This window comes from Mixophyes fleayi, chromosome 1 (genome assembly GCF_038048845.1).
Source record: "Mixophyes fleayi isolate aMixFle1 chromosome 1, aMixFle1.hap1, whole genome shotgun sequence".
NCBI lineage: Eukaryota > Metazoa > Chordata > Amphibia > Anura > Limnodynastidae > Mixophyes > Mixophyes fleayi.
The window spans coordinates 307,783,185-307,804,525 of record NC_134402.1 but is presented as its reverse complement, the minus strand read 5'-3'; the positions used below and the strand labels follow the sequence as shown (position 1 = coordinate 307,804,525).

At 41.9% G+C, this 21,341-nt stretch overlaps 1 protein-coding gene across 3 annotated transcripts in view; it reads right to left on the bottom strand.

Annotated features, from left to right (window-relative positions):
* Nucleotides 1-268: 268 nt before the first annotated feature.
* Nucleotides 269-21,341, bottom strand: part of CARMIL3 (capping protein regulator and myosin 1 linker 3) — a 51,289-nt gene continuing 30,216 nt past the window's right edge. Inside the window, exons 26-40 of one of the 3 annotated variants that reach the window (XM_075211302.1) lie at nucleotides 10,093-10,206; nucleotides 9,443-9,615; nucleotides 7,583-7,670; nucleotides 7,042-7,164; nucleotides 6,055-6,118; nucleotides 5,647-5,876; nucleotides 5,446-5,543; nucleotides 4,964-5,222; nucleotides 4,792-4,881; nucleotides 4,546-4,609; nucleotides 4,185-4,267; nucleotides 2,940-3,126; nucleotides 2,532-2,621; nucleotides 1,256-1,345; nucleotides 269-467 (exon numbers count right to left, since the gene is read on the bottom strand). In XM_075211302.1, the coding sequence (XP_075067403.1) occupies nucleotides 424-467; nucleotides 1,256-1,345; nucleotides 2,532-2,621; nucleotides 2,940-3,126; nucleotides 4,185-4,267; nucleotides 4,546-4,609; nucleotides 4,792-4,881; nucleotides 4,964-5,222; nucleotides 5,446-5,543; nucleotides 5,647-5,876; nucleotides 6,055-6,118; nucleotides 7,042-7,164; nucleotides 7,583-7,670; nucleotides 9,443-9,615; nucleotides 10,093-10,206 (1,797 nt within the window). In that variant the 3' untranslated portion in view covers nucleotides 269-423. Of the gene's footprint in view, nucleotides 468-1,255; nucleotides 1,346-2,531; nucleotides 2,622-2,939; nucleotides 3,127-4,184; nucleotides 4,268-4,545; nucleotides 4,610-4,791; nucleotides 4,882-4,963; nucleotides 5,223-5,445; nucleotides 5,544-5,646; nucleotides 5,877-6,054; nucleotides 6,119-7,041; nucleotides 7,165-7,582; nucleotides 7,671-9,442; nucleotides 9,616-10,092; nucleotides 10,207-21,341 lie in introns of those variants that run through there. The other 2 variants (XM_075211305.1, XR_012692602.1) reach the window with 2 other exon arrangements.

Sequence of the window (21,341 nt, the reverse complement as noted above, 5' to 3'; positions counted from 1 at the left end):
AAGATGACTGCATAGATAGGCCTATAACGGTCCTTCCAACATGCCATGATAATGATCGATTTCAGATAATTATTGGGCATCATGGCTGTTTTGGGGCCACACTTGCAGCAATATTGGCCAGGGTTGCCTGATATGGCTGCCAGTATCACTGCGTATATGGTCAGCATTAATCTTCAGGTACTTGTCTTTCTCCTGGGTAACAACATTACATTCTCACAGCTGCTTTTATCCTTCCTACTGCACACATACAGTGTATAAAAAGATTACGTTTTAAAGGTTCAAAGCTTTATTAAGTGCTGAAAATGCACACTCATATGTTATAGGCCTCTCAGTGCAATCCGTTCTCACGTTGATCATTCTGTGTGGTGTATTTACAGGCAGATTTCCAGTAAGTCACATTTCAAGTTTTCCAGATGGCGAGAGTCAGGCAGATGAGGGCAGACTCTTAGCATCTCTCTCTTTGGCTTCTATAATGGTAACAGAAGACATAGAACAATTAAAATAGCTAATAAACATGCATTGCTATACAAAACCTATAGTATGCATGTAAAGGACAGGGGAAACAAAGCAGGAATTACTACTCTGAATTTATATCTTAGTGTGCATTTAATCATCAATCTTTAATTTTAGTATTTGATTTTCAATTGCCACTCATCATGGACAGTATACATTATTTTTAACATCCAGAAGTTGAGCGCACTGAGAAAACAGGTAATATAGCTGCAAGTATGGGGATAATTCTACTTGTTCCAGATCACTATATTTTAAAGAAAAAAAATTTCAGAATTGTGGTAAGAATTGTTATTTGGTGATAGTCTTGATCAATTACATGAATGTTTTTAAATGTTTTTCACAAATACATAGACACAGAGATCCACCTTAGTATTGCCATATATTTGTTAAATATAGTTTTTTTTATTTTGTTGTTTAGATGTACATATTTTAATCACTAGTATATTTTCATTTATGATTTTTTTTTCTAATTTTGGAATATTGTTTAAAATATATGAATTAAAGAGTTCTCCACAAATGTTTTCCCATACTAATAATTTGGTCTTTACAGTAAAATCTTAATGTACAACAAGATTACATTTGTAAACTTTGTACTAGTTAATGTAAAGTGATTTTACATTTATTTTTGGACCACACAATTTCAGTGTCAACAGATCAAACATGCATGATGAGTTTTTGTAGCTACTGATAAACTTTGTGATACTCTTTCTGACTGTATGTACTCTGGGGCTTTGGAACGTACCAGCCATGTGGCGCAGTCCACGGCGCAAGGCATCACCTGTCTGAGGCATTTTCTGTTCGTTTGTTTGTAGCGTCAAACCTGTGCCAGCCACTAGAACAATAGATAACAGCTAATATCTACACCTTTATGACAATGCAGAGATGCAATGAAACAGTCTCCTCATATATATCCTCAAATTGCATCTGTTAAATGTGTTATTACAATTGAGCTTCAATTTCAAGTGTCTCATTCTACCTACTTCCATTGTTATACCATTTTCTACAACCACTGTAATCGTGTAGGAATATTCTCACTAAATGTAAGACCAGCCATAATCCTTCATATTTGCATTCGCTTTCGATAAACTAACCACACTCCTATTACAATTAAACAAGCTTTCTCCTGCTCTGAACACATACAACGACCACCGTTATTTTGTTCACCACATTTGGAAAAGGAGCTAATTGAGTAGCATGCCCACACACCACTTCCAGGGACCTAATGTGACTGGACCACTAAACACTTTCACCTTTATTTTCAGATTTTTTATTAAGGAGTCAATTTACGAAACTGCGAGAGCCAAAAACTCTGAATAAAATTGCAGATTTCTCCGGAGAATGACTATCGCAGCGCTCCGTTCAATTTGTCACAGGGTTAACGCATGAGAAATCAGAGATTTCTCCTACCTTAATCTATTTTGCGCAGGTTAACGCAGTCCCTATAGTCCTCTTTAGGGACTACGAAATTACTCAATTTATCAAGCGTCCAAGCCACCAGAACTTAAATTCTAATGTCGTCTCAGGATGGCGTTAGGAACACAATGTCCCTCTGCAGGGGCTGGCTGGCAAATTTTAGTTGGAGACTCAGCTCAGCAGCCTATTAGGAACACTTTAAAGGAAATAAGAAGCAGGTAGCCCAGTGACCCAGCCCATGGTAGCCCACTAAGGGACCGGCCTGGGAGGCAGATGCCCACCTGCCCCCAGTCCAACCAGCCCCTGTCCCTTTAGTTCCCACTGGAGAGGATAGAATTTAGAAAGGCAGGGGCTTCCCTTGATCCCTCTCGGCTGCCCTAGATAAACATTTATGTGCGCATGTGGCAGAAAGCATTACAGATAATATAGAGTGAACCATCGCTTAGCCTGCTGCAAAACCACATCCTCTCTCTCAGAGAAGGGATTTTCGCATTGGCATCAAAGGACAGCTGGTGGATTATTTTCTATACTGTAAATTGTATAAATACTGTCTCTGTATAATAACATATGTACATTCTCTATATTACATTAAAAATAAATCTCACCGGCGGTTGTTGTTTCAGCTGAGTCACATGATTGCAGCCTTCGAGATCGTTGAGGCTTCAGAGGAGGCCTACGGACTGTGGGAGCCCCATCTGGTGGGAAAGTAATTGATAGTAGTAAGAGATCAAGTTAAGGAGAAAAAGAAAAATGGAGCAAAGGGTCAAAAAAGGGGGTTAAGCAATGAATACAGAGAGCAAGCAGTAGAAACTGTAAATGGATAGAGAACATTAGGAATGAAAACAAATGCAGTATGTAGAGGTAAACATCAGGGACAGGAGATAGAACGAAGAATGCAGTTCTAATACAATTAGTGGAAAAGCAAAAATAGATGTAGGTAGAAAAATAGAGTTTTTTGGTAAAGGTGGGTGCATGGTGTGTAGTCTTTACAATGAGCACTGGGCTGTTCCCACCTCCCACTGGGGGGGCCGTCTCTTTCCCAGGTTCTCTGATTCTTGGTTTGGGTACTGGAATTTCCTTCCTCGCCTCTTCAGGACATTCGGTAACGCCATGCCCCCCCCCACAAGACACTTTCCTACCCCGTGGGGCTGCAACTGGCCGCTGCTCTGCAGAAGGGGGGCAGGAAACAGTAAGACCCCCCTGGAAAAACAAGGGAGGGGAAGGTGCAGTGAATGGAGATGTAAACATTCCACGTCACCCTGCTATCTGGGGAGAAACTGGTTTGTGCTACAATAATGTAAAAATAACATATCCCATGGCTGCCTTCTGTCAGTAGCACACTGTGGCAGGAAGGATTGAAAATGTTTCACACCAGCAGGGGAGATACAATAGATTTGTTGAAAACACATCTCTTCCCAGCCATGCTTCCCAACCTTCCTTTCACATGCCACCTTCTCGTCCCTCTTGGTCCTCACTCCTCCATTTACTCTATCAATGCATGCATCCTCTCAACTGTGACTTCCAGCAGCAGCAGCTACTGAGGTTACACAAAAGGCATGTGAAGAACTGAACTCCATTATTCCTTCCCAATACAAGAGTAAAATGACAAAGGCCCTTTCTGCGTATTGCAGTTAGCTAGGCATTTTTCAATTCCCCTCTGGCCCACACATCAATGAGGGCTGGGGGGATCATATCTCCCCAACCTTTTTGGCAAGATCTATCACATTCGACCACTCTAGACCCTTCACAGACTTCTCAGGATTCGGTGTTACTGTATGCACAAAAATAAAGAACCTCCATATCTGTAGCAACAAATCTCACAAAATAGGTATTACTTTCTATTCACATTTATGTCAATAAACCAATGGGAAAAAATATGTTAAAATAGTGAAATTGTTTCTAGGCAATGGACTGTATAGTCTACAGTGATCATACCTCACTTGTAAACCTGCCTGAAAGATGACAACAAGCTGTTTTCTTCTAAACCATCATATTCTTCAACATTCTGAAAACAATTTATATGCAATGCTTAATTTCCTCGGTACTCCCTCATCATTACCAATGACACCATAGTATGTTTTAACTATCTTAACCATACTAACTAGGTCATCATTTACCTCACTTCTTTCAAATGTCTATCATCAATAGCAATACATGATAATTCCCTTACTTCAAAATGACTATAGGAATATCCCTGCTTTCTGTTACTATGACAACTACTGTGACTGGTTCTGAAAAGCTTGCAATATTGTTATTACCTCTTCTCCTGATAAATTCTTCTGATTGGTTCTGTCTCCGTTGGAAAAACAAGGTTGTCTGTCCTCAAACGTAGCACCCTCCTCTGAGAGACAGAGAGAGAGAGCGAGAGACAGAGAGAGAAGGGCCAGGAAAGCAAGTGTAGGGAAGGGAGAAATTGGGATACAAAGCAGATACACATAGGAAGCACATAGACAGTGGGATAGAAGTAGAGAGGAACACCAGAAAAAAAAAACAGAGAACAAGCATGGACTGAATTGCTCATGAGTGAGACAGGTCAGAGAATATGGCATGTAACATATGGGATGTAAGGAATAAAAGGGAAAAGGGTGATAAAAAGGTTGGGTCAGTATAAATACTTACCCCCATCCCCAGAAGATCGCCTCCTGTCATCAGGAGCGCAGTTAGTGCTTCCTGTTGTATCCATCTAAAAAAAATTGCAAGTCTTTTATTCTTCTGGCAAAGGGCCACATATTATCACATCATTCCCTGTATAAGCTCTTAACTTGCTATTGCTTCACCAATCTAATATGTAACATGGGAAGTGTCATCACCAATATATATGTGTTTTTTTAATACTCATCCTCCTTATATTTCTCCAGTGCATACCTCTTTCCACGCACGGACACTGTCCATCCCAGGAAGAGGAACACCTCGTACCCTTGCAGGCTGCACCTCCTCCAGAGTCTGCTCACAAGACTAAAAACAAACATTGACAACAAACTGAGTGTCTGTCTTTCTGTTTTACTGCTCATATAAGCATCAATCTTATGTTGCTTACTGGTGTTCCCCGGCCAGGCAACCCCCTCACTCCTCCAATAATGTGTACTTCAGCTCCATTGCTGACTGGTGTCCCATTAGTTAGTGGGAAACCTTCTAGTTTAATGTGGTCTGAAGATTCAGGACCAGGGGAAGGTGGAGGCACAGCTCGCCCTCTGTCACGCTCTCTCTTTGGGGTCCGGCTTCTGCGGAAGTGGAAAAGGCTCCGACGCCTCCTTTTTGGGGGTGCATCTGTATCGCCTTGTGGAGCTGAAGAGATACTGAAGGAGAAATAAATGTTAAATCATAGTACATATGGTGAGCTCTACTAGTGCAGGGAATGTGTGTGAATTGGGTTCCTCTAAGAAAATAAGAAGACTGTAAGATTTGTAGAAACAGTTCCCATGAGAACGACAAATGTTCAATAAGTTAGGTTTCACAATAGACATCTCTTAAAAGGTATTTAGAACAGGATAGTGATACTATCAATGAACTGTTCAATACCTGTTTGATTGTTTCAACACTGTGCGATGGAAAAATTCATCCAAACCCTCATCTAAAGCAGGATCTAGACGTTCTGAATCAGACGAAGGTCCCCGGACCTCAGAAAAGAAAGAAGATGTCCATATACCCTTTTAATGACTATGTCTCTATAAATGCTTTCATCAGTGTAACTTTGTCCTCTTAGTCCCCTTATCCTCTCACCTTGCCACCACCTGGTGCTCTACGTGTTTGCTGTTTAGGTCTGTCACGGGTTTGATGCTGCAGTTTACTCCCTTCCGTGGGCAGTTCAGAAAGACCTTCTAGAGACACACTTAGAGAGCGAGACAACTGACTGCTAGCAGATGAGGAGAGCGCAGGTGGAGAACTGAGTTCACGTGAGCCAGGGGACCCCAAATCTAGGGTCTTAGGGCTTAATTCCTGCTCACTGACACCTACCAAATGAGAGGTATATAAATGGAGTTAATATTATATACTATTGCAATATATAAGTAATTATAACTTGATAACTATACTAGTTTTACAGTTAAAGTGATGTATGTATAATAAAAGCATTTAGGATTATGGGATTGCATATGAATTCTTCCAAACAGTACATATAAGAGATCTCACTGATAAATGCAGACACGGGGCGGATTTTCCTGCCTTGAAGACGCTTCTTTATTACCATGGTATCCTGTGGAAATAAAATAATTAAAATAAGAAGAATACTCTCACAAATATATATAAAATTATCCACAGTTGCATATAAATGTGAAATTAGTTAATAATAATTTTATTTACAGTATATAGCGCCTTTCTCCTAATTAGGACTCAAAGCACTTTACAGTTGAAACATACAAAGAATACATGACACAGTAACATATAAAGCACAAGTGATACAAACATATATAATAAAATGACAATCGTCACAGGTAATGAATATTGAAATTAGTTTAATTAATGGCAGTAATATGGTACCCTTAAGAACTGCACATGCTCAGTAAGTAAGAGGTCACAAATTATCTCTCAAGAGGTATTTGGGCCAAGGTAATGTTCTGGACATCTTTGATGAGGCTAGTGAACAAGTATTCTTCAAATTATTAATACAAAAAAAAACAAATGGGAAACTGAGGCTACAAGTCCAGAAGAAAAACATAACTGAACACCAGGGGTTGAACTGAAACTATGGAGATGTAGGGATAAATCACACGATAAAGACCAATCGGCCAGATATCGCATTAGTGTGTACGTTCCAATGAGGAATGATTATCATTCCAAAGCTCATTGTATCGTTTGATTTGATTTTAAAAATGGACTAAAAATTTCGCTCAGCAATGGAACGATGTCGTTCCAATCCTGCAGTGTGTATGTAATCATAACTAGCAGTGTCCATAGATCTCTATGGAGTGTGCAGAGTCACATTCTTTTCAGCCGATGGTTATGACAGAGGAAGAGCACAGATCTGAAGGTAAATCGTCTAAATGTGTTTAGTGTGTAGTGTACACATGAATGGGCATGCTGATCATTACTATTTCTTTTATAATCATTGGTAAAAATCATTAAGGATATCGCATCAGGAGAAATTTTGTATAGCATGTCCCAGCCTTAGTCACTTACAATGCTGGAGTACATCTCTCCTTCATGTGTCTCCTGTTTATTCCTTGGTGGTGTCTGTGGGAGATATCCCAGGATCCTCTGCTCCTCCTCCAGTAAACTCTGCAGCTGGGACCTGTGACGAGACTGCCAGGATTTATGGAATGAAGATAAAGAAATATTAATTAACAGGGTTATCTGGTGATCTATTGCAGTACATTATATTAATACTGATCAGAAAACACAGGAAGCAATTATCCATTTCCTGCATGTCCCTTCTTTCCTCTGAAAATAAATAACTGCTTTGTCTCTTCACATTTTATTATACCAGATCAAATATACTAGCAGCACATGATGCATGATGTTTAAAGGCTGTATCCAGTTCAATTGAGGTTTAGAGGCTGTGTGTGATTTACAGCAGCCAGCAATGGTGACAGATAAGTGACATGATATGAAGAAGCCAGATTTTACAGAGGATGAATTTAATCTCATGCTGTATATGATGTTCCTCATTTCCAGCTGTCATGTATCATCCTATTCCAGCCCTTTTAGTTGCTCTAGTTACCAGCTTTCTATGTGTTCTTTGCATTTCCTGCAGAACTTGCTCCAGAACAGAGTTACTGAGACGCGTCATGAGGGAGAGTTGTGCAGCCCTGAAATGACAGCACATGTCACAACATTAAACATTTTACAACATGTTACAGCTCCTATTGTAATTCTTGGTTGTCATTAATACCTCAAATCTCTCCGTTCTGTCCCCTTCTGTGTCCTTTCCCAATATACAACTACAACCTGCTCATTGTCCCTTTAATTTTTATATTTATCTAAACCACATTTCAATGAATAAGTGTTTTGTTTTTACTTACTTTCTCTGAGGCTTATTGGGGAACACATACAGAGGTCTTTAGCTTTCTGGTCCAAGAGGCAATTTTATATCAGTAGCTAAACCTGTATTACATGGAGTTGAGATATTCAGTGGGTATTTCTGGGAAGGATGGTCTCTATTCACCAATAGTCCTTGGAGTAAGGGATTTATAAATAAAAATTATCTTGTTTCCTGTGTCAATTGGGGGACACAGAATGTGGGGATATCGCAAAACCATCCAATATTTGAAGGAATGTCTATTGACAACAAAATGTTCATTTTCCTGCCTTTGGTCATCAAAGGGATGACATTAATTTAACTGAATTATATTGTGAATGGATAACCATGTAGCCTCCTTGCACACTGTAAGGGGTGATACATTGTGTATAATGTGCACAATTACTCTGCGCATGCCCAGAACCGGACCATACACCACAAATTGCAGCAGCTTCTAATTCCAAAAACCTTAGGATTTCAGAGGTGGAATGGGGTAGGGAAGGGGCGGATGCGCGTAGGCAATGTACATTAAGGGCGTGTTAAAGTCCAGCGCTCACAGCAGCCTGATTCAAGGTTTGGGCATCTCAAAAGGTACATGATTTTTAGTCTTATCACTTGCACCAGCCACAGGTCTGGTGTAAGTGCAGATTACTAGTGATGACAGCTGTGTATGCAGCTAGAACATGTGTTTGCAATCAGGAGCAACTGTAAAAGTGTATTTTATGTACAGTAGACATTAATAACATCCTAATAAAAAATTATTTTTCATTTTTTTAATGTTTTCTCTGCACCTAGACCCATATTCATTAACAGACGTATCTTCAGACCCACTCCTTGTTGAATACGAACGTGACTATACCCGATGCTTTTTAAAAAAACGCACATTATGTTCGTTTTGTGGTTGTAAATGAATCAGGCCCGAAATTTTCATGCCTCCCTTTATTTTTACTTTCTTTTCCATTGTGTCGACCAGTTGGCTTTATACAGGAAATTCTTAGTGTGTTAATTAATATGTGAATGGGGCAGCACCATGATATGGGGATTATGTTATTGCCTCACAGCACTGGGGTCATGAGTTCGATTCCTGACCATGGCCTGTGAGGAGTTTGTATGTTCGCCCTGTGTTTCCGTGGGTTTCCTCCGGGGTGCTCCGGTTTTCTCCCACACTTCAAAAACATATTACTAGGTTAATTGTCTGCTATCAAATTGACCCTAATCTCTGTGTGTGTATGTTGGGGAATTTAGACTGTAAGCCCCAATGGGGCAGGGACTGATGTGAGTGAGTTCTCTGTACAGAACTGCGGAATTAGTGGCACCATATAAATAGCTGATGATGATGAACCTGCTACAAGAGATAATCATTTATGTTACACTTGACAATGTGTTGAACAATTCTCTAGCATGGCAGTTCCATCTTTTGCTTATCTCAGAATCAGATGTTTCCTGCTGCAGTCCGCATTTCTCTCTGTGTGTCTGACTGTTTTCCCAAACTACATATCCTTTGGTGTTTTCTATTTACTTTCCTACAGTCTGTTGTGTTTGCGTTTCCTGTCGTCCTCTTACCTCAGCTTGTTGTGTATGTCATTCCCAACTTGCCGAAGCATATCCCGGATATGGGGGGGACTGAGTCCATGCTGTTCTCTAAGTCTATAGAGCATTGCACCACCTCGCTGAGCATCCCGCGCTGCTCCTGGGAAAAGATCCTGAGTAGCCTCCCACATGGTGTCTGCAATGTTCTGAGTGGAAGAGAGAAAGGATTGACTAGAGCCACCAGCAGCAGGTCATGTCCTGTTATGTGTTGGGGACATCCTTGATAGTTAAGTGGTGAAATAGAGAGGATAAGAGATGCAATTTATCAAATGCTTATGATAAGGGCACACTAAGACAAACATATAAAACAGCAAGTATTTTTTTATTTTGTTGAGCAATAATGATTCATAGAAGTTGACAATATAATGTAGAAGTCAGGAGCCAATCAGTCAAGTCCAAAAATTAGCAGGAGCCAGGAAAGATGTGCATTCATTGCTGTCAATAGTGATGACCCCCAAAACTTAGGCGCTAACAGTAATGTTTTAGGTACACTGACTAACTGTTCCCTGATATTTTTTCAGCACTAGTTAACTAGTATCAGCTATGACATGATACCAAAGTGATACACATAGGGGTTGATATCTTGGGCCTGAAACAGATAATGCACACTGCTCTTTCAATACCTGCAGTTCTCTATCCACTGCTCGAGACAGTTCAAATGAGACCGTTTCAAGAAGACGCTGTGCAGGGCCAGAAGGAGACAGCCAGCTGCCTGCTTCCAGGAGACGTGGTAATAGCTGGTGGCAGAAAGAGAAAACATGGTGTGATCAGAGAAACAGTAATATAGACAGAAAAGACACATAAAATAAGGGAATAATAAAGTATAGTTATGACATAGCGGTAGTAGTGTCACTTTTGTGCAAATGGTGATGGTGAAAACATTGAATAGGTTTCTTACCTTACAGTTCTAATAATTTTATGCACAAAATATTGAAGGTAAAAGCCTGATGTTTTGTATAAAATAGATTAAATTTACTTATGGCAAGAGTTCTCAATCTGGGAGTCTCCATGATCCTACGGATTACCTGTAAGGAATCAGCAGCAGCAGAGCATAAATACGGCCAGCTGTGAGCTGATCATATGACGCTCACATCCAATCCTGATATATCTTCTTCAGCCAATTACACTCAACTGCTGCTGACCCCTCAGCCAATCACAACACAAACTGCAATGTCGCTGGGGTTTCTATCCCTGTATTTTTCTTATTTGTACAATAATTCAAACTGCTACATCAGCGGTGGCCAACCTGTGGCTCTAGAGCCACATGTGGCTCTTTGAGCTTTAAAATGTGGCTCCTGGCCGGGAGCATCAATGAAGTATAATTACCAGCAAGGGCAGATTGGAAAACATTATGCTCTTCCACTGACTGAGAGCAACCACATCTTGTGACCTCCTCTGAACAATGCACGGAGCTTACAGTGTCACAGACAATCTAATCAGGGAAAAAGAAGAGTGTAGTGTGCTTTTCCTCTGTGTGGACAAGTAAGGGGCATGTGAAGAGGCTGATGGGCATGTAAGGAGATGTGATGGCATTTGGGGAAATCTAATGGAATGTGTGTAAGTCTTTTGGCATGTGCGGAGGTTTGATTGGCATGTATGGATTATGTGGGGAGGTCTGATGGCATGTATGGGAAATTTGGGTAGATCTGATGGCAATTGGGGAAGTCTGATGAGCATGTGGGAATATCTTATGGGCATTTCTGGGACATGTGGGTAGATTTGATGGCATGTGGAGAGGTCTAATGACATGTGGGGAGGCTGATGTGCATGTAAGGGGCATGTGGGGAGCTCCGGTGGGCATGTAAAGAGGTCAGGGTAGCACGTGTAGAGGTCTGAGGGATTGTGGATACAGAAGCACCATGAGCTGCTGTGCAGAGACTATATAAGTACCCTTCCAGTGTTCTCCCCAGCACCTATCTCCTGGGTGCTCCACCTGGCTGATTTTACTGGCCACCCGGCTCTTGGAGCCCAAAAAAGTCCTATTATAATAGAATAAACCATTGTTATTCCTATTATAACACACTATGCGAGCACTACAGCCAGCAGTGTGTTAGACCACTGACCACCAGTCTGAATAGTCCTGGCAGGTGTGGGCAATGACCTCCAACATTTTTCATTATTATTGCAAAATATTACAACTAGAGATGGGCGGGCTCGGTTCCCCGAGATCCGAACCCACCCAAACTTCACCTATCCGAGTACCGAGCTGAGCAGGCTCGGTACTCTTGCGCCAATTCGGATTCGAAATCGAGGCAAAATGTCATCGTGACATCGTCGGATCTCGGAGCTCGGTTCTCGCGATATTTGAAATCCATAAATAGCCACTTCCACAGCAATCCATCGCCATTTGACAGAGGGAGAGAGAAGGGTTAGGTCGCAGGCAGCATTAGAGCAGGGACAGAGCAATTATTGTATACCTTATTCTTGCAATTATTATTGAAATTCTTCTAGCAATTGTTATAGCAGGAAGAGAGGAGGATAGAGGAGGCATTTTTTTTTAATATTTTGCACTACAAGTGCTTTGGGGTGTCCCATATTCCCCAGTGTGAAACTACAATTTTTCTGGTGTTGAAAGTCTTATCTAGCAGCACTATCTATTTAATATTTTGCACTACAAGTGCTTTGGGCTCATTAAAATGGATTCAAAGCAGTCCACATATGAGCAGGATCAGCAAGCAGGTGCTGGCACCAGTCCTGATGGTAGTCTTCCCTGTACGTCATCTGGTAAAGCCTATGTAAAAGTACATAGTCTTTTTAAATCAGGGAAAAAAACACACCCCAAAAAATAAGTATAAGTGTAGGGTGCAATCTACCCCCAAATAGGAAAGGGACTTGGGGCATTTCTATATCACGTACAGTCTTGAAAGGCTGCTGTTTTGTCAATTTCACAATAAGGGTAGGGTGTCATACACAGATAGACACCAAACTACCTTTGTCCATTTCCTTTTATATTGTACAGTCTATGTAGGCTGCTTCTTTTCTATTTAACTACAAGTGGGGGGGGGGGGGGGAAGCGGGGCTATACAGACAGACACCAAACTGCCTTTATCCACTTCTATTTTTATTGTACAGTCTATATGGGCTGTGTTTTTTCTATTTTACTACAAGTGGAGGAGGGGGGGGGGGGGCTGATGCAGACAGAAACCAAACTGCCTTTGTCCATTTCTTTTTATATTTAACTATAAGTGTAGGGTGTAATATACACCGAAAGACGATGGCTGCATTGCCAATAGGCATAGATGGAGAGGAAAACAATCAGGTTTGTGTGCAGAATTAAGGACGGCCTATCAGGGATTATACTTTTTTTTCCTAATTTATTAGCTTTAGAATTACCTTACTTATCCAAGAAACAGGTGGAGCACTAAATTAGATTAATTTAGGCCAAAAAAAATAGATTTTTAAACAAAATTGCAAAACCAAACAAAACCAAACCAAAACCAAAACACGCAAGGGCGTTTTTGCCAAAACCCGAAGGTAATCCAGATCCAAAACCAAAACACGGGGGTCAGTGACCATCTCTAATTACAACTGCCCCCATCCGGCTGCTTCTTAATGACACCCGGCTGGCAAAATTTTCCGGGGAGAACACTGCCTTGCATTCTCCTCTGCTGGACACAACAGCAGAACTGTGCTGATTTTATGATTATTCTGAACATTTTGGCAATGTTTTTCTTTTTTGCTTAGCAAGATATTGTAAATCGTTATTATTTTCAATGTATGTGTATATGATATGTATGCGCGTGTTTATACTGGGTATATGTATATGCACACACATATAAAAGGTAAAGTTGGCTCTATGCAGTACCTATAGATTTTTTTTAACTCTTGCTCTCTGACTCATTGGCCACCCCTGTGCTACAGAATAAAATAATTTAGTGACATGAGCACTGAAAGCAGATGTACAGGATCATTTTTTATTTTTTTTCACGACTTTATAGATCAGAAGGTAACACTTGAAAAAGAACATGACTTATTCAAGATGGAAAACAATAAAGTTTACAACAGTGGTCAAGTGGAAATTTAGAAGTGATGGTATGAAAAATGTAATGGGATTGTAAGTGAATGGAATTTCACCATTGGTTTGCAACTAACAATAAACTTATCACATCCAAAGCAAGCTGATCTTTTTTTTTAGGTAGTAGCGGAAGAGGGGGAGGGTGAGACAGTGCAAGAACAGGGATGGTTTATAAACCAAAAGGATCGACTAAAAGTGAAGCAGCGCATTGCAGATATGAATCTGTATTCTATTACAGGATCTAAAATGTATGGATGTGTAGTACTAATAGCACGGGAGTCGAGCAATAAAGAAGGATGTCCAGGGTTCCAAGGTTTTAGTAAAATTTTTGCAGCAGTTGTGTATTACGCTACTCAGAAACTCCATGCAATGGGTATGCCATATTCCAAATTAATAACAATTTGTCTCCAGGGGGCAATGAGCTGCTTCCAATCAGCTGGCGGATGAAATAATATGTCTTATCAGCTTGTTTTGATGTCAAGTGGCAAGATGGAGGAGGAAGAAACTAGGAGAGCAGGGAGCATCTAATTTTATTATATATATATATATATATATATATATATATATATATATATATATATTGTTACAAAAGGAGGCATTTAGCTGGCAATATGCAGAGAAAGCAGGGAAGTAGAGTAAAACATTTGTGCAGTAATGCACCTAGATTGAATGTAAAGACCCATGTATGAAAAGCAATAGTTTAAGTTTGGTTTAACTTACATGACTTGAAATCCTTCCTCTCAGCAAACAGACAGGGTGTGTCTGAATTACAGAGCCAGTGATGGGCGTTTCCTTTTAAAGAGAAGGTGGGTGTGTCACCTGTCCATCAAGCTGAGGCTGGGGGAGGAGTATCAGGTATAAAAGCTTGTTTATATCATTTGTGCACTGAGACCAATGCTGGGTGAGCTGGCTGGTCCTGAGAGAGAGATGGACTATGTATAGCTAGTGTTTAGGGTCTCCATGATTGCTGTACAAGTATACGGTGTCAAACATTTACCATCCTGACAATAAAGCACCATAAAAAGGAAGTTGTTGTTCGCGTGTGCTTCTGCAGTAGCGGGCTCTTGCCACAAGTGGTGTCAGAAGTGGGATGCTCCGGGAAGCAAGTTTCCGCTACCCAACCCGCGCAGACGTCAACATGGAGGAAGCACTGAGAACCCTCGTGAATGTGGCCGCTGCGCAGCAAGAACAGCAAGCTCAGATGCTACGAGTTGCCGAGGCACAGGTGGAAAACACAAGGCTCTTAAGAGAAGAGTTAAGCCAGGTGAGGCATGACAGAAATGAACCACTTGGTCCTGTTCTCCAGAAAATGTCGCCAGGTGATGACATAGAAGCATATCTGGTGTCCTTTGAGAGACTTGCAAAAAGGGCAAAATGGCCTCCTAAAGACTGGGCTGAGAGGCTGGCGCCATATCTGACTGGTGAAGCTCAGCGAGCTTATATGGATCTAGATGAGGAACGGGCCTCTGACTATCTGTGCCTAAAGTCTGAGATATTGGCTTGCATTGGAGTTTCTGGGTCCAGAGCTATCACCAATGGCGCTATGATAAAGAAAAACCGTTCAGAGCACAAGTGGCTGAGCTTTCTAAAATTTTAAAGAAATGTTGTTGGAGAAACTGTGGTCAGACTGGAACGTTCATGCATATATGGTGGGACTGTCCTGGGATCCGCCCATACTGGGCAGCAGTTCTCGCTCTAGCCTCAACAATCCTAAATGCTCACATACCACCTGACCCTAAGCACATCTTACTGCCACTACCCATTCCAGACCTCACTAAATCTGCTCACAAACTCTTTAGGCACATCATAAGTGCTGCCACATGTCAAATAGCGGCCTCTTGGAAAAGCTCCACACCACCAACACTCCAGATGGTCTGCAGTCGGATCTGGCACACTTACCAGATGGAACATATTACTAGTGTGCTGAGGGGCTCCTCCGTCTCCTTCTACAAAATTTGGACCCCATGGGCCATATATCTCACAATCAATCTCCACTCCAGTTCTAGTGGAATCTAGACATGTAAAGATATTCCTAAGCAAGCATACTTGTTCTCTTACTGGATGTGTGAATCGTTTACCCCCCCCCCCCATCCTTCCCTTTGGTCTCTGTATACCCCCCCCCCCCCTTTATACCCTTCAAACTTGAAAAGTTAAAATAACATCTTTGCAGTATTAGATAGATAAATGTACATTTATCTCCCAAGTGCGAGAGAACCTGTTGTATGTAAATACGTGTTATCTATTTCTGTTTAACCTCTCGAGATTTTGTAATGCATTTTCTATGGGAAAAGATGTTTCTAATAAAAAGTTCTAAAAAAAATTTTTTTTTTAAAGAAATGGCTGCAGCCTGAGGAGAATTCACCTTCTCGGATTATTAAAGTTCTGGCGATAGATCACTGCATCCGGGGGCTGAACCGCGATTTGCAAAGGTGGGTTCTGCAATCAGACCCACACACTTATGAAGAGCTTGCCACCGTGGTAGAAAGGTTTTTTGCGCTACAGCAAATGACTAAAGAACCAGCATTTGTGCCAAAGCCACTGCCACGCCAAAAGCCAGGTTTGACAATCCTTGCTACAGGGCCCAATGGCAAAACTGCTATGGACAGAGGGCCAGGTGCAAAGCTGTCTAATCTGAAGTGTTTTGAATGTGGTGAGCCAGGCCACTTTAAAGCAGAGTGTCCTAAACTACCGGAACCCATGGACTGTTCCGTGGCACATATTGGGCCTGCTTTTCCAAGCTGTTTTACCATGAGTCCCACATCAGGAAGTCCTTGTTTGTTCCGGGTGACTGTGCTAATCAACCAAAACCTTGTTCTGGCCTTGGTTGACTCGGGGAGTGAACTCTCATTGGTTTCCAGCTCTGCCTTACCCGAAACCATAACTTCTCGGTTGCCCAAGGTGAAGGTTCTTTGCGTACATGGCACAACAGAGGAGTATGAAAGAACAATACTACCAGTCACAATCAAAGACAAAACTGTTATGGGGGTAGCTGCCATAGCACCTAAACTCCCATATCCACTCATTTTGGGGCGAGACTTCCCACTGTTTAATGATGTCCTCGGTGAGCGGATCTGGCCGAACATGCCGGCAATTGATGCAACGGTCGGAAGCCCGGTCTTAAAGGAACCGCCTAAGAATCCACAACATCTGGGCATCGATCTTTGGGAACCGCCAAACCGGAATGCCATCCTGGGAGTCACAGCAGGAGTTCCACAAAAGCATCCACCTGCGGGGAAACATGGACAGTCCAAACTAGCATTGGTCGGTGATGTCGCAGATGAGCCCATCCCGCCTGTCAGTGAGGATACGGACTGGTCCACAATACCAATTTTGTTTCCTCTGCAGGACTTTGCTCGAGACCAACTTAATGATGCCACTTTGGAACATGCCTTCAAAAGTGTGACTGAGGTAAATGGGGTAGCAAAAGCCGCCCAGCCTGCAGAAGGTATACCATATTTTATTGTTAAAAATAATTTTCTGTATAGAGTTGCTACTGTACAGGGGGATAAAGTAGAACAATTAATGGTTCCTTAGGTCCATGTAACCCTAGTGTTAAAAGCAGCACATACACATGTCTGTGGGGGACACCTAGGGGAGGATAAAACACGGGAACGAGTTCTGCTTAGGTTTTACTGGTCCGGTGTACACATGGCAGTGAAAAAGTATTGCCGTTCCTGTCCCATTTGTCAGAGAACCTGTCCCAAACCCATGTACAGGGCACCTCTCATTCCAATTCCAATAGTACAAGTTCCCTTTGAACGGATAGCTATGGACCTTGTGGGGCCACTGGAAAAATCTGCACGTGGGCACCAATATATACTAGTGGTGCTTGACTATGCAACCAGGTATCCAGAGGCAATTCCCCTACGAAGCATAAAGTCCAGCACCATAGTTAAGGAACTTGTATTGATGTTTACAAGCTTGGGAATACCCAAAGAAATTCTCACAGATCAGGGTACTCCATTCATGTCTAAACTAATGAAGGACATGTGTCAGTTGCAAGGGGTTACAGCGCTTCACACCTCCGTGTACCATCCACAAACAGATGGCTTGGTGGAACGCTTTAACTGCACATTAAAGCACATGCTCAGGAAAGCAGTGGCTCAAGAGAAAAAGATTGGGACACTCTTATTCCCTATTTGATGTTTGCCATCCGTGAGGTACCTCAAGCTTCAACAGGGTTTAGTCCCTTTGAGTTATTGTTTGGGAGACAGCCCAGGGGTATCTTGGATATGTTAAAAGAAGGGTGGGAGCAGCAAGGTCCCAGGGAGCCAAATCTAGTACAATGTGTGTCACAAATGTATGAGAGTCTAGGAAAGATAGGGCCCATTGTGCAGCAACATGTAAATGAGGCTCAGGAACGACAGAGAAAAAGTTATGATTAAAGTGCTGTTGTTCGATCTTTCAAGCCTGGGGACAAGGTCCTAGTCCTGGTTCCCACCCAGGAAAGCAAACTACGGTAAAGCAGAAGCCTTATTGTATTCCAGAAGCCAGACGGGTGGACGTGAGGAAGGAGGTCGAGAAGATGCTCCAGTTAGATGTAATTGAAGAGTCCACTAGTGAATGGAATAGTCCCATTGTGCTTGTCCCGAAACCCAATGGGACAATTAGGTTCTGCAATGACTTTAGGCGCCTAAACAGTATGTCGCAGTTTGATGCCTATCCAATGCCACGTGTGGATCAACTAGTAGAAAATCTTGCTGGTAGCAATTATTTGACAACCCTTGATCTAACAAAGGGTTATTGGCAAGTTCCCCTGACTCCCACGGCCAAGCCAAAGACTGCATTTTCCACCCCTGATGGTCTCTATCAATATAAAGTCCTACCCTTTGGATTGCATGGGGCACCTGCCATCTTCCAAAGGGCCATGAATAAATTGCTACGACCTCACACAGCTTATGCAGCCGCTTACCTGGACGATATAGTGATTTATACCCCAGACTGGGGATCACATTTAGCCAAAGTTGAGGCGGTCTTAGCTTCATTAAGGTCAGCAGGGTTAACAGCTAACCCAGAGAAATGTGCCATAGCCATGAGAGAAGCCAAATATTTGGGGTACGTTGTTGGTCGAGGGCATGTCAAACCCCAGCTAGACAAAGTGGAGGCAGTCAAAAATTGGGCAAGACCAGAGATAAAGTCACAGTTAAGAACCTTTTTAGGCTTAGTAGGTTACTACAGGCGGTTTGTAAGCCACTTCGCCACTAGAGCTGCTCCACTAACGGACATGTTAAAAAAAAGTTGTCCAGATAGATTAACCTGGTCTGACTCTGCAGAAACTGCCTGGTCTGATCTTAGGTCAGCTCTTTGTTTCTCCCCAGTTCTACAAGCACCGGATTTTCTTCTTCCTCCAAACTGATGCCTCTGGTGTTGGCTTAGGTGCAGTCCTGTCACAGGAGAAGAATGGAGTAGAAAATCCTGTCCTGTACCTAAGTCGTAAGTTGATTCCCAGGGAACAAAAATATGCCACTGTGGAGAAAGAATGTCTCGCCATAAAATGGGCTACAGAAGCTCTGCGCTATTATCTCCTAGGCCGAGAGTTCACCTTAATAACAGACCCTGCACCATTGAGATGGATGCAGAACAACCGGGAGGTAAATGCCAAGGTAACCCGCTGGTTCTTGGCACTGCAACCTTTCAAGTTCTCAGTAGAACATAGACCCTGAATTCTACACAAAAATGCAGATGCATTGTCACGAAAATATGCGCTCCTCGCGAAGTTCGCATCCCCCTACTTGGAGACGCTAGGGGGAGGGATATGTAACAAAAGGAGGCATTTAGCTGGCAATATGCAGAGAAAGCAGGGAAGTAGAGTAAAACATTTGTGCAGTAATGTACCTAGAATGAATGTAAAGACCTATGTATAAAAAGCAATAGTTTAAGTTTGGTTTAACTTACATGACTTGAAATCCTTCCTCTCAGCAAACAGACAGGGTGTGTCTGAATTACAGAGCCAGTGATGGGCGTTTCCTTTTAAAGGGAAGGTGGGTGTGTCACCTGTCCAAGCTAAGGCTGGGGGAGGAGTATCAGGTATAAAAGCTTGTTTATATCATTTGTGCACTGAGACCAATGCTGGGTGAGCTGGCTGGTCCTGAGAGAGAGCTGGACTATGTATAGCTAGTGTTTAGGGTCTCCATGATTGCCGTACAAGTATACGGTGTCAAACATTTACCATCCTGACAATAAAGCACCATAAAAAGGAAGTTGTTGTTCGCGTGTGCTTCTGCAGTAGCGGGCTCTTGCCACTATATATATATATATATACACACACACACATTAAATGTTTAGTATCATGCCAGAATACAGAAAGTTTCGGGCAATGCCCCCAAATATGGAGAAAAGGTCCCCCAATTGGGCAGCCTCTCCATCATCTGTCTGAGGAATCAGGGTGAAGATTGCAGTCTCATGGACACAGAGTACACACTCTCCTTTATTCTTATGCAGATGGAGCTAGAGGCTGCATTCCTCATCTTCCTCATCGTCTAGTATTTCCGCATACAGAATAGAAAGTATAAAATTGCATTTGCACCCCATGCATGTGGTATAAACTTGTGTATTTTAAAAAAATTAAATTTTTGTGCCGTTAACAAAACCACTCAAACTTTTTACTGATTAAAATATGAATTTGGCTGAATGGCAGGAAGAATGTGTGACATTTGCCCTAATTATCATTACCATCATTGTTAAATATAAATATGTCTTAGAATATGCCCTCTTAAATCTACCTCTGACCGGGGTCTTGTCTCTGGTAACCACCTCTCACTCTCGCCTACAAGACTTCTCCCGTGCTGCTCCCCACTTATGGAATTCCCTAACATGCCCAATCAGGCTTTCCTACAGCCTTCAAACATTTAGATCTTCTAAAAAACCATCTCTTTTATTTTAAAGCTTACGTTATCCCTGATGATACTATTCACATTAATGCACTCTCACAGCTGTCTAAGTTTCCCCTTTTCACCACACTCGCTCCTTTCGTTTCAGCTGTGCCCTCTTCCACTTAGAATGTAAGCTCTCTAATGAGCAGGGTCCTCCCTGCCCCTTTGTTTTCATGTCTGCATTTATTTTGTCTACCATGTATGTCCTGTTTTCCCTACTATACGATGCTGCGAAGCACTGTGGTGCCTTACAGGTTTACGATAATAATAATAATAATAAATACTATGTCATGTAATTACATTATTTTAATTAGGAACTTGTTTCACCCTATAGCTGTATGTACACAGATAATATGGTACCTAAAATTTATTTGTGTTGTAGGGATGTAATTATATATGCTTATAAGTAACTCTTAAAATATGAGTCTCCTGAAAGAAACAGTATGCTGTTATTCTGAAGAACATGGACACTATCCATATAAGGGCAGAAAAAAAAACTTTGTCCAAACAGTGCAATTTTCAAATATGATATGGCACTGCAAATGTTTACTAATATGCCATACTTGCCAACTCTCCCGGAATGTCCGGGAGACTCCCGCATTTCGCGAGAGTCTCCCGGACCCCCAGGAGAGTGTGGCAATCTCCCTGATATGCCCGCTTCCTAGTGAAGTGGGCAGAATTCGGTTCAAACGCCGCAATTCACCCGCTGTAAAATGACGCGTTTTGCGTCATTACATCACAGGGGCGGGGCCAAAATGACGCAATTTCGGCACCACGCCCCCTGCACGCCCACGTCCCAGCTGGCATCTCCCGGAAGCCCAAAATACAAATGTTGGCAAGTATGTAATATGCCAACAAATGTAATGAAACCATGTTTCATATTCTTCATGAGTTGACCTTAGAAAATGATTTTGAATTACAGTACTGATAAATGTCCTTGCACAAAATGTTTAAATTACGTATTACTGCACCAATTTTATTTATG